Source organism: Phocoena sinus, chromosome 9 (genome assembly GCF_008692025.1).
Source record: "Phocoena sinus isolate mPhoSin1 chromosome 9, mPhoSin1.pri, whole genome shotgun sequence".
In the NCBI taxonomy this organism is placed as follows: Eukaryota; Metazoa; Chordata; class Mammalia; order Artiodactyla; family Phocoenidae; genus Phocoena; species Phocoena sinus.
Window position 1 is genome coordinate 96,986,156 of NC_045771.1, and position 14,974 is coordinate 97,001,129.

The following is a 14,974-nucleotide window of genomic DNA, read 5'->3' on the forward strand; positions in this document are numbered from 1 at the left end:
ACAAGCCACCCTGGCAAAGGAGGAACTCTGCTCTTCCATGCAAACGTATTAAGGTCCCTAGGGAAAGACAGAGAGACTGACTGCAATCTGGTGTCTGTGTGATTGTGGAGAATCTTGCTGGGGTTCAGTGGTTAGAGATGAGGGTCTTCACAGAGCAGGAAATCATCTGTACCTCAAAAAACACTTCTCCGTGGGCAGAATCAAAATATTATCAACAGAATTCTATACTCAACACAAATATTTTCCACAAATGAAGGCAAAATAAATACTTTTACAGACAAATAAAAGCTGACAGAATTCACTGAAAGCAGACTTGCACTATGAGAAATTTTTTTAATTGAAATATATTTGACATATAACATTGTGTAAATTTAAGGTGTACAACATGTTGATTTAATATTCATATTTGGAATACGACTGCCTTTGTAGCAATAATCAGCACCTCCATCACATTACATAGTTATCATTTCTTTTTAGTGGTTGGAATAATTAAGTTGTCTCTTAGCAAGTCTGATGATTATAAGGAACAATATTATCTATATTCTCTGTACTGTGCATTAATTCTATAGGACTTATTTACTACTTGGTGCAAGTTTGTCCCCTTAAACAACATCTGTCCTATCACCCCTACCTTCCATCCTCTGGTAACCACCATTTCACTGTTTTTATGAGTTTGGCTTTTCTAGATTCTTCGTATAAGTGATATCATACAGTATTTGTCTTTCTCTGACTTATGTCACTAGAAATATTAAAGTTCTTCCAGCAGAAGGAAAATATCAAATGGAAATTTGGAACTACAAAAAGTAATAGAGGCCTACAATGTAAAATACATGATGGCTAATTGTTAAGGACATTTTTGTCTCATTTTTAATCTTCTTAAAGGTTAATTGAAGTGACATCAGCAAGATGGCAGAATAGGAGTTTTCTACTGTCTTTTCCCCAAAGACCAATGATTAAGACGATCACCTACCGAGGAGTGCTTTTGTGCAACTGTAGAGTCCAGCAGAGGAGTCCCAGCACACTACGGGAGCAAAAACAGCAGATTAGATGCAGTGAAGAAGGTAAAGGAACATATTACCCCCTCCCCAAGGTGGTGCGGCTCAGTGCCTCTCGCCAACAATTTCTCCCACCAGGGAAAGTGAGAGCATGTGAGTGCGTGCCCAGCTCCCCCAGCTGTACAAGGTGCTGCCAAAGGGGCCCACTTCTTTCCTGCCCCATCCGGGGCACTGAGGTGAGCTGAACGACGACGGTCAGGGAGGGGCTGAGAGAACAGCTGCCAGAGCCGGGAATGTGTCAAAGGGACATGGATCCTACTAACCATTTCGAGGACAGCATCAGGAAGCCCACCCCTGAGTTGCTGGGGATACCTCCCCTGCACTTCCCCATCTATGCACCTCACTCACACATACTCCCACCCAGTGGCAGGCTCCCCATGTGAATCCCCCCTGCCCCACACTTCCAGTGAAGGGATGTGTTAAACTATGTAAATAAAACTGTGTTTAAAGAGATGTAAATACAATGGAATGTTACTGAGCCATAAAAAAACAAGGAAATCCTAGCATTTCCAACAACATGGACAAACCTGGAGGACATTATGCTAAGTGAGATAAGCCAGACAGAGAAACAAATATACTGCCTGATCTCACCAATATGGAGAATCTTAAAAGGAAGTTGAACGCACAGAAACCGAGTAGAAGGGTGGTTGCCAGGGGCTGGGGTGGGATGGGGAAATGGGGAGAGGTTGGTCAAAGGGTACAAATGTTTAGCTGTTAGATGAATAAATCCTGAGGATCTATGTACAGCATGACTACAGCAAACACAGCACAATGTACAGTATGGTGACTATATTCTGGTATTATATAACTGAAATTTGCTAAAAGAGTCGATCTTAAGGGTTGTCACACACACACAAAAAGTGAGGTAATGGTTGTGTCAACTTGATTGTGGAAATACTTTCACAATCTATACAAATATCAAATCATCATGTTGTACACTTTAAATATGACAGTTCTGTCAATTATAAGGCTGGAAAAAATTGGCTGTTTAAAGCAAACTTGATAATAATAAAGTATGTGGGTTTATAACATGCAGAAATAAAATATATGATAAAAATAGCACAAGATGACAGTGCAGAATGGAAGATTCTTGTGTGAAATGGTATATCACTTAAAGGTAAATTAATAAAGTTAGATATATAAACCCTAGAGTAACTACTAAAAATAATAAAACAAAAGGTATAGCTATCAGCCAATAATGGAGATAAAAATGGAATCACAAAAAAATACTCTATTAATCCAAAAGAAAGTAGGAAAACATGAAGAAAGAGGAACAAGGATGAGACACGTAGAAAACAGAAAGCAAGACGGCAGATTTAAACTTGATCATATTGAAAATAAATGTAAACTGTCTAAACGCTATGCTTAAAAGGCAGAGATTATCATAATGGATAAAAGAAAAAAAGCAAGACTCAATGATATACCATCTGCAAGAATTAGTTGGTCAATGACACTAATGTTCCTAAGGTCTACAAAAATATAAAATAGCCTCTTCCCTATACCTGGGAAATTACTGGATAGTGCAGGAAGAAGGGCCCAGAAAGGTCCTCACTTCACAGTGGGTCAAGAAATTTTGCGTCAATAAAAAATTTCGCTGCCAGGGAGTGAACAAATGCAGAAAGTCAGAATTACGGATTCTGCCTTTCTGGCAGCCCTAACAGAATGTGCTGAGAAGACAGACACTTTGGGTGAATTCAAGCCTCCCAGCCACATGGAGAATAACATTAATTTGAAAAGGCTGGGGGAGTCAGCTGTCCTAATTCATATCACACTGACCCCCTGAGGCTTCTGCAAAATCAAGCCCCCGATACCAATTAACTCTACAACAGTCATTGTGCAATGTGGAAAAACTTGGTGCTGTACCCAGTCAAGGATTACATCATTTGCAGGAGCTAACAGACATGTTGGCTACATCCTGGCAAGTAGGGCTATCAAACATGCACGTCAGCCCGCTGAGCAAGTCAGCCCAATAAAATAGGTAACCAGGCAATGGCCCAGCATTTTCCTCCTCTGTGAAGTAGACAGAAGCAAGATATACATTTCACTCAGTCTCTTTCATAAATAGGAAGGTATGAGCAACTGCATTTTTTGCCATACAGGTAATTTCCCTGATAAGCATTACAAAGTGACAAAAAAAAATTTCTTAAGAGTTAGGGCAGGGCGGTTAGCACTACTGGATCAGCCTGAGCTTGAATTCCTGGAAAGTAGCAGACAACAACAGAATAGTTTCAAAATTTTACATAGCCTCTTAACATGGATTGTGGTTTTTAAAGCCAATGAGCAAATACTGAGGAGGTGTGTCTTAAGGATAGTCACAGCTGAGTGAGAGTAGACAGTCTTACAGTGGGTTGTTTTACCCAAGGATCTAGGTGACAAACATGGAGCCAGGATTCATAAGGGAAATCAAGGCAGCCAATGAAATAATCAGGTGATGAGGGAAGCGGGAAAGCCAAGTGGGTGACTTTTTCTGAGGAGCGGTATAGATGCTTGCATTCATTTTCTATGGCTATTGTAACAAATTGCCACAAACTTAGTGGCCTAAAATAACACAAATTTATTATCTTACAGTTCTGTTAATCAGAAGTCTAACGCGGATCTCACTGGGCTAAGATCAAGGTGTCAGTAGGATACATCTTTTTGGGGGGCTATATGGAAGAATTTGTTTCTTTGCCTTTCCATCTTGTAGAGGTCATCCTCCTTCCTTGACTGTGGCCCCTCCCTCCAACTTCAAAGCTAGCAACAGCAGGCCTAGCCCTTCTCACACTGCCATCTCTGGTTCTCTCTTCCAATTCCCTCTTCTACTTTTAGGGACCCGTGATTACAGTGGGATCACCAAATTAATCCAGGATAATCTCCATATCTTAAGGTCAGGTGAATAGCAATCTTAACTCCCCTTTACCACGTAACCTACCATATTCAGAGGTTCCAAGGTCTGAATGTGAACATACTGGCAGGGGTGGGGGGATGGCGGCCACATTACTCTGCCTACCACAGCGCTGCCAGCAGCTTTCCATAGGGACATCTCTACTGATTTCCATGAATAAAGCAACGCTGTTTCAAGAGGGGAAACAGCACAGATTCGGGGAAATACAGGTAGCCATTGTGATTCCAAGTCTGTGATTCTGTAGATCTTCAGGAAGAGGTGTGGACAAGGCTGCCAAGAAAGCATCAACAGTACTGCAGGTTGGACTGGCTCAGTATAGAGTGGCTGGGAAACTTAGTGCCACTAAGAAGCACAAAGACACAAAAAAGGCGGGGGGGGGTGGTTAGAGGAGGGTCAGGGTTTGAGTCCAAGATGTGGTACTAACTGCAAGCTCTTACTTAAGCAAGTCACTTAACTGCTGTGTCCTACTTTTCTCTTCTGCAAAATGAAAAAGTTGATTTAAATTATCTTCTAAAGTCTCTTCCAAGTCAAAGTGCTATGATGTAATGTAATAGGGGAGAAAGGAAATACAGAGACCAGAAGTTTACTCTCCTTAAATTTAAAACCAGGGCTTAGCATTTCATCTTCCCATGGGAATGGAGAATAGCAGACTTTTTTATTTTGAAGTCAAATAAATGATACCTTGTGAACACTAAGTATGTGGGAAAATCTGACTCTCTATAGCATCAGTTCTTAAATTTTTGACTAATCCATGTAAATTTAAAAAGCCAACAGATGACATATTTTGATGATTCTAATAGTTAAAATATATAAAATGATAATATTATACCATTAGGAAAAGAAAGAAAATCTTAGGTTAACCAATCTTTGGTGCTGGGGAGGAAGGATTGGGAACAGTGGAGGAACCAGTTCCTAGGAAGCAGGAAGTGTCATTCAGGACAAACTATAAGTTATGAAACTGGTAACTAACATATTAATAAACACCTAGAACACAACCTTAAAAACAAAAAAAATAATCAAATGCCCAGTCTACATGATTTCAGAATACTAATTTTAAAAAGATAAAGTATTGAAATATCCTATGTAGTTTATCCTTATTACACAAGAATATTGCCCCATGATATGTGAATACTTACTGATTGTAGCAATTCTCAGGTATTCAATATAACTTAATGTCCAGAAACAATACCTAGGCTTTTTGCCAGAAAGAACTGATTATAATCATTAACATCCTACACAAATGTACCAGAGGAATACAGAAAAGTATAAAGAATTACAGGCAACCTAAAAGTAAAGGAATATCTCCCTCTAAAATAATAACCCAGATATCCACTTTCTGGCCTCAATTAACACTTACATAAATATTAGTAAGGTAGGGTTTGGGAATTCAGAAATAAATCTATCTGGGTAATTTATACAGTGAGGAGAGAGCTACAGGGTTTGTACATGACTGCCTGTTCTGAATGGTGAATGTGTAAAAGAAAGCTATGTGGAGCCAGCAGTCTAAGGACATCATAGCTGGAATCAGGGCTACAGTATTTACAGAGTGATCATGGGAGGAAAGCTGTGGTTCTGGTGACAATGAATTAAACATTTGGAAACCTAAGCCCCAGTCCCCATATTCTCTAAAGGCCTAGGTTTGCTCACCTGTAAAATAACAAGGTTCTAGTATCTGAGAGGATAACAGCTATTTTTCACATTTACTGAGGGCAAATATTAAGAAGCAGGCGTACACTGTCAAATGAATGCTTTATGATGGATAAGGGAATAATTTTACATTAGAGAGTTTTGTTAAATATTGCAACATGCCATCAAAAGAGCCTGTAAATTACTTTTTTGTTTAATAGTAAACTTTACTTCTAGAGCAGTTTTAGGTTCACAGGAAAGTTGGGCAGGACGTACAGAGAGCTCCCATGTATCCCCCGCCCCCATACACACAGCCTTCCCCACTATCAACATCCTGAACCAGAGTGGGACACTGATTACAATCAATAAACCTACAGTGACACATTGTCACCATCCAAAGTCCATAGTCTGCATCAGGGTTCACTCTTGGCGTTAACATTCTATAGGTTTTGACAAACGTATTAACAACATGTATCCACCATTACAGTATCATAGAAAACAGTGTCACTGCCCTAAAAGTCCTCTTGATTTTGCCCATTCATCCCTCCCTCCCTGCCAACCCCTGGCAACCACTGATCTTTCTACTCAAATTACCTTGTTTTAAGGTCAAAGGCTTTCCTAGGACAAAGGAGGAAAGACTTTCTATATGGCCATTCAACGTCCTAAGCTGTCTTTACTCACTGTCATACAACGTCACAGAGCACCTGAGCTTTGTCACTATTGTAACAGTACAGTATAAGGAAACTCCCAGGAGAATGAAAATATTTCACGCAAGAAATTTAATATTGGTAAGTTATTGGTACATTAATTATAACAATATTCTGATATTGTACTCCTCTAAACTTCAAAGAATTTTAGAGAATGCAGTACAAGGTGACTAGAGTTGAAAGCAAGCAAGCAGTATTTTTGTCCTTACCATTTTTTCCCAGTGGTCTTTAATATTTATGATGTTATTTTCAATCTTTATTTTTCAACAGATGCTAAAGGTATAGCTAACATAAAAGAAACTGGCATTTCCTGCTCCTGATAGTAATGAAAAGGCTTCATCATAATGCCCTACCGGCTTCTGCTTCCCGGCTTTCCGTCAAGAAATGAAAAATTAAGGTCACTGTGCGGCTCATTCTACAGATCAAAACTCCAGCTTTTATAATTTTTTTTTTAACAGCAGTGGTCAAAGTACTGGAAATCAACAGCTGCCAAAAAGCAGAACCTGGCAATTTACATCCATGAGACATACGTCACAGTTAAGCAAAACCACGGTGGCCATTCCTCAGAGCTCTTCCCTGACTCAAGCCTGACTTAGGGCTTGACTAAGGGCTGTTTTGCAAGCCCTAACCCCAGACTCAGAACCACAGTCAGGCAGGTATGGAAGACCCGAACTGCCCTGGATAACTGGGTGAGGCCCTCGTCACCTAGAGCACGCTTCCACTTGCCAAAAGAGCTCATTTCCAGTCAGACGGGGGGATAGAGCTGATGAGAGAGAAGGCAGAAAAGACCACGGTCTCTTATGGGTCTCCAACTACAATACACTGCCAGGAGGCCAGTTTTCATATGAAGTGTTATCTTGGATTTTCAAGCCATCTTCTACGTATCATGTATCATTTTGGTTCACCATATAACCTAAGGTGAGTACACTTTGATATGAAATCTTGTTGTTCAAGGCAGGCAGCGTAAGATCTGATTTTTTTTTTTAATTTATTTATTTTTGGCCGCGTTGGGTCTTCGTTGCTGCGCGCGGGCTTTCTCTAGTTGCGGCGAGCGGGGGCTACTCTTCATTGCAGCGCGCGGGCTTCCCACTGTCGTGGTTTCTCTTGTTGCAGAGCATGGGCTCTAGGCACGCGGTCTTCAGTAGTTGTGGCTCGCGGGCTCTAGAGCACAGGCTCAGTAGTTGTGGCGCACGGGCTTAGTTGCTCCGTGGCATGTGGGATCTTCCCAGACCAGGGCTCGAACCCATGTCCCCTGCATTGGCAGGCGGATTCTTAACCACTGTGCCACCAGGGAAGCCCAAGATCTCATTTTTTAAAATCAAATCTTCCCTAGTAGAGGGGACAGTGACTAGAATGGGTGGGGGAACAAGTGTGGCTTCTGGATGGCTAGTAACGTTCTGTCTCCTGATTTGGGTGCTCATTAGACAATGTGTGCAGGTGCATACTTTTATCACTGTTCATGAAATACTTCAATAACAAGCTCAAACCAAAACAAAAATCAACCATTCAGCAATAGAAACAGAGAGTAATAGGTAAGAATAGGCAATTCACAGAAACTCAAAAGGCCAATAAACTCTGAAAAGAAGTCCCACCCCTCTCGAACTCCAGAATCCTTTCCCTAATGCCCTCAGAAACACCTCTATCATCCCCAATTACTCAACCTTTTTTCAGACATTCCTGCTTGGGACACAACCCTGGCTGCACATACAACCACCTGGGAGTTTTAAAAAATTACCTAAGCCTGAGCTCCACCTCAGACTATCTGAGTCAGAATCTCCAGGGGCTGGGACCCAGGAAATGGTATGTTTACATGCCCTCCCTGGTGATTTAAATGTGTAACCAGGGTTGAAAGCCACTGCCAACTGAAACCTGGCTCTCCCTGCAGCCCTCTTCAGTCCAGCTGTCTTTATTCTCACACTCCTCCCCCCATTAGGCTGGAGGCAAGAGAGATGCTCTTATTTCTCATTGCCACTTCCAAACCACCGTCACACCTGCTCCCTAAGATGCCAGCTTTCAATCTCACATTATCAGACCACACCATCCCTAATTCTCCTGTTGCGGTCATCAACATGACACCCCCAACCTCACTCCCTAATGGTTTTACCTCGTGGCTGTGATACTCTCTCCAACACTGTTCTTATCAAAATGCATAACTTAAGAAATCAAAAAATACCTTGAGACAAAATGGAAAAACAACATACCAAAACGTATGGGATGTAAAAAGAAATGAAACTGAGTTATTTGTAGTGAGGTGGACGGACCTAGAGTCTGTCATACAGAGTGAAGTAAGTCAGAAAGAGAAAAACAAATACCGTAGCTAACACATATATATGGGATCTAAAAAAAACTGGTTCTAATGAACCTAGGAGCAGGTCAGGAATAAAGACGCAGACGTAGAGAATGGACTTGAGGACACGGGGAGGGGAAAGGGTAAGCTGGGATGAAGTGAGAGAGTGGCATGGACATATATACACTACCAAATGTAAAATAGGTAGCTAGTGGGAAGCAGCCACATAGCACAGGGAGATCAGCTTGGTGCTCTGTGACCACCTACAGGGGTGGGATAGGGAGGGTGGAAGGGAGACACAAGAGGTAGGGGATATGGGGATATATGTATATGTAGAGCTGATTCACTTTGTTATACAGCAGAAACTAACACACCATTGTAAAGCAATTATACTCCAATAAAGATGTTAAAAACAAACAAACAAACGAAACTTAAATGCCTACACGAAGAAACATGAAATATCTCAAATGAACCACCTTACATTACACCTCAAGGAACTAGAAAGGAAAGAACAAACGATGCCCAAAGTTTATAGAAGGAAAGAAATAAAGATTAGAGCAGAAATAAAGACTAAAAAGACAATGGAAAAGATCAATGAACTAAGAGCTGGTTCTTTGAAAAGATAAAATGGACAAACCTTTAGCTAGACTCATCAAGAAAAAAAAAAACAAAAAAAGGACTCAAAGTCCAAAATGAAAGGGGAAACGTTACAATCAATACCACAGAAATACAAAGGATCATAAGAGACTACCATGAACAATTATATGCCAACAAATTTGACAACCTAGAAGAAATGGATAAATTCCTAGAAACAAAATGATGATTTAAATATCCGCACAGATGATCCCTGACGTCCTCCTCTCCTCTCAGAAGGTGGTCCTTCACTTGACTACAGCTATTCATTCACAGTCATACCCTAGAACTTGTCGTAGCCAATAACTTGACCCCCTCCACAATCTCAATTTCCAGCATCCTACTCTCCAGCCACCCCCTCATTTTTTCAGCTCACCTCCTCAAATATCTTTACTCCCGTACTTTTTTTAATACAAATTTATTCATTTATTTATTTATTTTTGGCTGCATTGGGTCTTTGTTGCTGTGCGCGGGGTTTCTCTAGCTGCGGCGAGCGGGGGCTACTCTTCGTTGCAGTGCGGTGGGCTTCTCGTTGCAGTGGCTTCTCTTGTTGTGGAGCACGGGCTCTAGGCACACGGGCTTCAGCAGTTGTGGCACACAGGCTCAGTAGTTGTGGCACACGGGCTTAGTTGCTCTACAGCATGTGGGATCTTCCTGGACCGGGGATCAAACCCGTGTCCCCTGCATTGGCAGGCAGATTCTTTTTTTTTTTTTTTTTTTTTTTTTTTTTTTTTTGCAGTACGCGGGCCTCTCACTGTTGTGGCCTCTCCCGTTGCGGAGCACAGGCCCCGGACGCGCAGACTCAGCGGCCATGGCTCACGGGCCCAGCCGCTCCGCGGCACGTGGGATCTTCCTGGACCGGGGCACGAACCCGCGTCCCCTGCGTCGGCAGGCGGACTCTCAACCACTGCGCCACCAGGGAAGCCCCAGGCAGATTCTTAACCACTGTGCCACCGGGGAAATTCCTTTACTCCAGTATTTTAAATCCCAGTTCTACAATCCATTGATCCTACCACCTTTTACTGTCCCCTTCACCCAACCTAGAGTCCGTGGTCCATCATTACAATCTCACTCTTTTGAACACACCCTCAACTATCTTGACCCCTCTCCTCTATCATTATCACCAGGCAAACCCCAATCTTAGATAAATCCTACCTCCACCTTATCTGCACAGGTGAATTGTTTAACTCTGCTGACTGACCTCACTATATACCAATGACCACTGACTCCAAGTGGGCCATGCTGCGGCCTTGTAATCATAGACAATTTCTCTATTGTCCTGAATGATTAGATCACACCTTTTCCTCTCATCTCACTTCTACACCTCCTTCCCCCTCCCAGGCTTAATTTCACTGAGAAAATAAAAGCAGTCAGAATCTATCAGTTTACCTACATTTGTGCCAAAGTACTCTTGCCTTCCCTTTGCCACCATGGATGTGCTCCTATTAAAACCAGTCCCTCCACTGTATGCTAGATCCCATCTCCTTTCATCTGCTCAACCTCATTCCAGCAATTCTCCCCTCTCTCTTATACATCATCAATTTCTCCCTCTTTACTGTATCACTCATATCAGCATCAAACACGCTATAATAGCCCCTATCTTTGAAAAAACTTTCCCGTGTCTTCTTCTAGCAACAGTCCCATTTCTCTACTCTGCCGCGGAGAGAAATTCTTCAAAAGAGGTGTCTATTTTTGCTATCTCCAAATCCTGTCTTCCCATTCTCTGAGGGTATACCAACCTAGTCTTTTTTTTTGGCTGCGTTGGGTCTTCATTGCTGTGCATGGGCTTTCTCTAGTTGCAGCGGGCAGGGGTTACTCTTTCGTTGCAGCACACAGGCTTCTCATTGCAGTGGCTTCTCTCGTTCCCGAGCACAGGCTCTAGGCGCACGGGCTTCAGTAGTTGTGGCACGCGGGATCAGTAGTTGTGGCTCACGGGCTCTAGAGCACAGGCTCAGCAGTTGTGGCGCATAGGCTTAGCTGCTCCGTGGCATGTGGGATCTCCCCAGACCAGGGTTTGAACCTGTGTGCCCTGCACTGGCAGGCAGATTCTTAACCACTGCGCCACCAGGGAAGCCCCACCAACCTAGTCTTTATCTCCTCACTACTCCACAGAAAAAGCTCCTGTGAAAGCCTTTAATGGCCTCCATATTGTTAAAACCAAAGGTCAAGTCTCAGCACTCACCTTACTTGATCTATCAGAGCATATCTGACATCACCAATCAATCCTTCTTTGAAACAGATTCCACACTAGGCTTCTAGGGCACTACTTGCTCTGGTTCTCCTCCTCCCAACCGAGCACTCATTTTCAGTCTCTCTTGTTGGTAAGCTTCATCTTTCTGACCTCTGAACATTGGGCTGACCCAGGGCTCTTCTCGGACTTCTTTTCTATCTCCACATTCATCCCTTCATCCAATCTCACAGCTTAAACCCCTCCTCTATGCTGACATCCTTGCCTCTAGCTCAGACTTCTTCATATTCCAGACTCATGTATCTACCTGCCTCATCAACATCTTAACCTAAATGCTAAGGAGGCATCTAGAACTTGCTTGCCCAAAATCAAACTCCTGAATTCTCTCTTCTCCCCAAACCTGATTCTCCCAGGAATCTCTTTCAATGAATGGCAACTCTAACCTTCCCACTGTCCTGGCCAAAAACTTTCGAACATTTTCTCTCACATCCCACATATAAAATATCGGCATACCTTGTTGACTCTGCTTACAAATATATCCAGACTGTGAACACTTTTCATCACCTTCATCTCTACCCTGGACTAAGTCACCATCATCTTGCTTGAATTATAACGACTCCCTAATTAGTCTCCTTGTTTCTCCCATTAGCCTCTCTTACAGTCTCCTCTCAGCACCACAACACTCTATGATCCTTTTAAAGCCTAAATGAGACGATGTCTTTCCTCTGTTCAAAATCCTCTCATTTCCAAGGTAAAAGACAAAATCTCCGTAATGGCCTATGAGGCTCACTATTCATTCTCTCACCTCACCTCCTACTACCCCCTTGCTTACTCTATTTCAGCTGCCCTGGCTTCCTTGTGATTCTGTGAACATGTCACACACAAGGATCGTCTCGTTTGTTATCCGCTCTGCCTGGAATGTTCTTCCTCCAGTGATCCACAAGGTACTTGCTCTCTTCTCTCTCTCCACAGCACTTATTACCATCTAAGATACTGTGTATTTTCCTGTCTATTCATTTTCTGCCTCCGTTTACTAGAATGTAAGCACACGGGACTCAGCAGTACTCAGTTCATCCGTTGTGTGAATGAATGGTACTTATGCTCATTAATAATTAGTAAAGCGCAAATTAGAGCAATATGAAAAGTCATTACCTACCGATCATATGCCAAGAATTTAAGTCGGATAAAACCAAGAACGATCGGAGCATGGAACAGAAACTTTTATACACCAGTGGTGGGAGTATAATGCAAGTACTTTAAAGAACAATTCGGCAAAAATATCTAGTAAAGCTGAAGATGCATACACCCTTCAACCCAGCAATTACACTTCTATGTATATATCCTAGACCCTAGGGCCCACAGCAACTCTCTTACAAGTACACAAGAAGAGCTCTGCAAGGATACTCACTTCCATGTTGTTTGTAAATGCAAAACACCCAGAAATCTAAATACCTACCAACAGGAAATGTATAAATTATAATAGATACATATAACAGAGTACTATGTAACAGCTAAATGATTAATGACCAACCTACAAATATCAACATGCTTGTTAATACGCTGAACGAATGAAAAGCAACTTGCAGAATGGTAAGTATTACAGTATGATGCTATGTGTGTGTGTATATGTGTGTGTGTGTGTGTGTGTGTGTATACACACACACATATACACACACACATATAATTGAATATATGTAATTGAAAACACAGAAAATGAACCAATCTTGTATGTAACTATACTTCTATATAATAATATATATCAGGACAGTGGTTACCTGTGAGGAGGAAGGGAAAAAGAGAGCAAAACAGAATCAGGGAGGATTATACAGGGTGCTTCAACTGTATCTATTTTGTTTTATTTCTTTAAAAAGCCTGTAAAGTTTGGGAAAATATTAGAATTTGACAGAAGTAGATGACAGCTATATGGGTATTTGTTAAGTTATTCTCTAAACTCTTCTGTAATCTTAAAATATTCATAATTTTAACCAAGTATATTACATTCTAAGAAAACTTATATGATTAAAAGTTCCTATTTCCAAACTTCGTAAATAACAATGGCCAGCTTCTTCTAATTGAAATGAATGGTAAGGCTGCTAAGGCTTCTCTAAGAATTCTGGAATTCCACAAGAAGAGGGCTGGCTGCCAGCACACTCACTCTTCCACCTCAGCTTCCTTTCCTTGAAAAGACCTTCGAGTGGCATATTTCTATTTAAATATTAATCATCTGTAAACACTACCACATAAATACACCCCTAGGGAGGGTTGTGAAGTGGAAATGCAATTTGAAGCGGACACGGCAATTGGCACCAAGACCCATGTGAGTTTCTAAAATCACCAGCTGGTACAGATGACTGACGTAAGGGGAGATAACTACTCTTTCACTTAGAGCCTTAGGCTCCTGAATTACAGTGGGACTGGTGAGATCTCTTCTGTTTTCTCAGACCTTCTACCAAAATTAGAAAGTGCCTATGTAACTTGAACTCAGAAGAAAAATTCTCAAGATCACTTATTAATTAGAATAATACAGGAGAAAAATCCAGAAACATTAAAGCATAATCTTTAGGAAAACTCATGACTGCAAGGTCAAAACAGAAGTTGTGGAATCACATATAACATGAAAAACTAATGTTTAGTCCTTAGATAAATCAGACAGGTTAATTTCACTGACAGCAACACAACCAACTTGCTCTTATAAGCAAGACTGTTTTTAAAAATCTCAAACGTGAAAACTAATACACAATTTGCAGAAGCAAAGGCATAAACCCAGCTGACTGGTATAAATGCCAAACCTCTCCGTGCTATGGTTTCCTTGCTGTAATACCCTGTACTGAATACTTGCCACCCACTAACATTAACACAGAACCTTTGAGAATCACAGGACAAAAGGCAATGCGAAACCTGCTTTATAACCAGAGTGCAGGTTTAGAGCTGATTCACTAGGCAGCCATGAGCTGAAAATGATGAGGCAACTAGCACAAGAACAACTCTATTTTTCTAATTATTTGTATAAATTGTGTTAGTGGCTACGTGATGTGAATCAATAGCTTGCCATACTTGTGATTCGTACTTCGTTGGGTACTTGGTTTCCAAGGACACTAATCTAAACTAGGATGTGCTTTTAAAAGCCCGTTAACAGCCATTACCGATTAAATAACTAATCTTCACAAGGAGATATTGCTTGGAAGGTACACCAAGCACACACTTCTACCACACAAATGTTCCGTCTGTATGAGGGCTGATAGATCCATTCTGAAAAGCGTCTGCACGTTTCAAAGTCAGAAGCCCTCACCACCACGACCGCTTTATATTAGCTTAAATGTTTTTGCAATTGTCCACCAGAAAGTTTCAAATTCCACCGGGGTTTATTTACACTGAAGAGGCATCTAGAGCTTGGGAAAACTCAACAGCAGCACGGGTTAGAAAAGCTACACTTATATCTTGACTGCCTTCATCAAATTATAGGAGTGGGAGGTGAAGACACTGAGACACTCAGAAGAACGAACCCTTAAAGGTGAATCCTGCACTCTGATACACTAGGATCAAACGCAGAAGTCACACATACCCCTTCGCTTGGTAAATTTTACAGGAAGAACA

At 41.6% G+C, this 14,974-nt stretch overlaps 1 protein-coding gene across 14 annotated transcripts in view; it reads right to left on the reverse strand.

The window, feature by feature from the left end:
* The window catches only part of LOC116759471 (cytochrome c oxidase assembly factor 1 homolog), a 157,993-nt gene that overhangs the window by 52,071 nt on the left and 90,948 nt on the right, over positions 1–14,974 (reverse strand). For all 14 annotated transcript variants that reach the window (XR_004351454.1, XR_004351453.1, XM_032643283.1 and 11 more), the window contains one exon: positions 971–1,021. Coding sequence is in view for 4 of the 14 variants with exons in the window: in XM_032643283.1 (XP_032499174.1) it covers positions 971–1,021 (51 nt within the window). In the remaining 10 variants the exon portion in view is untranslated. The remainder of the gene's footprint in view (positions 1–970; positions 1,022–14,974) is intronic.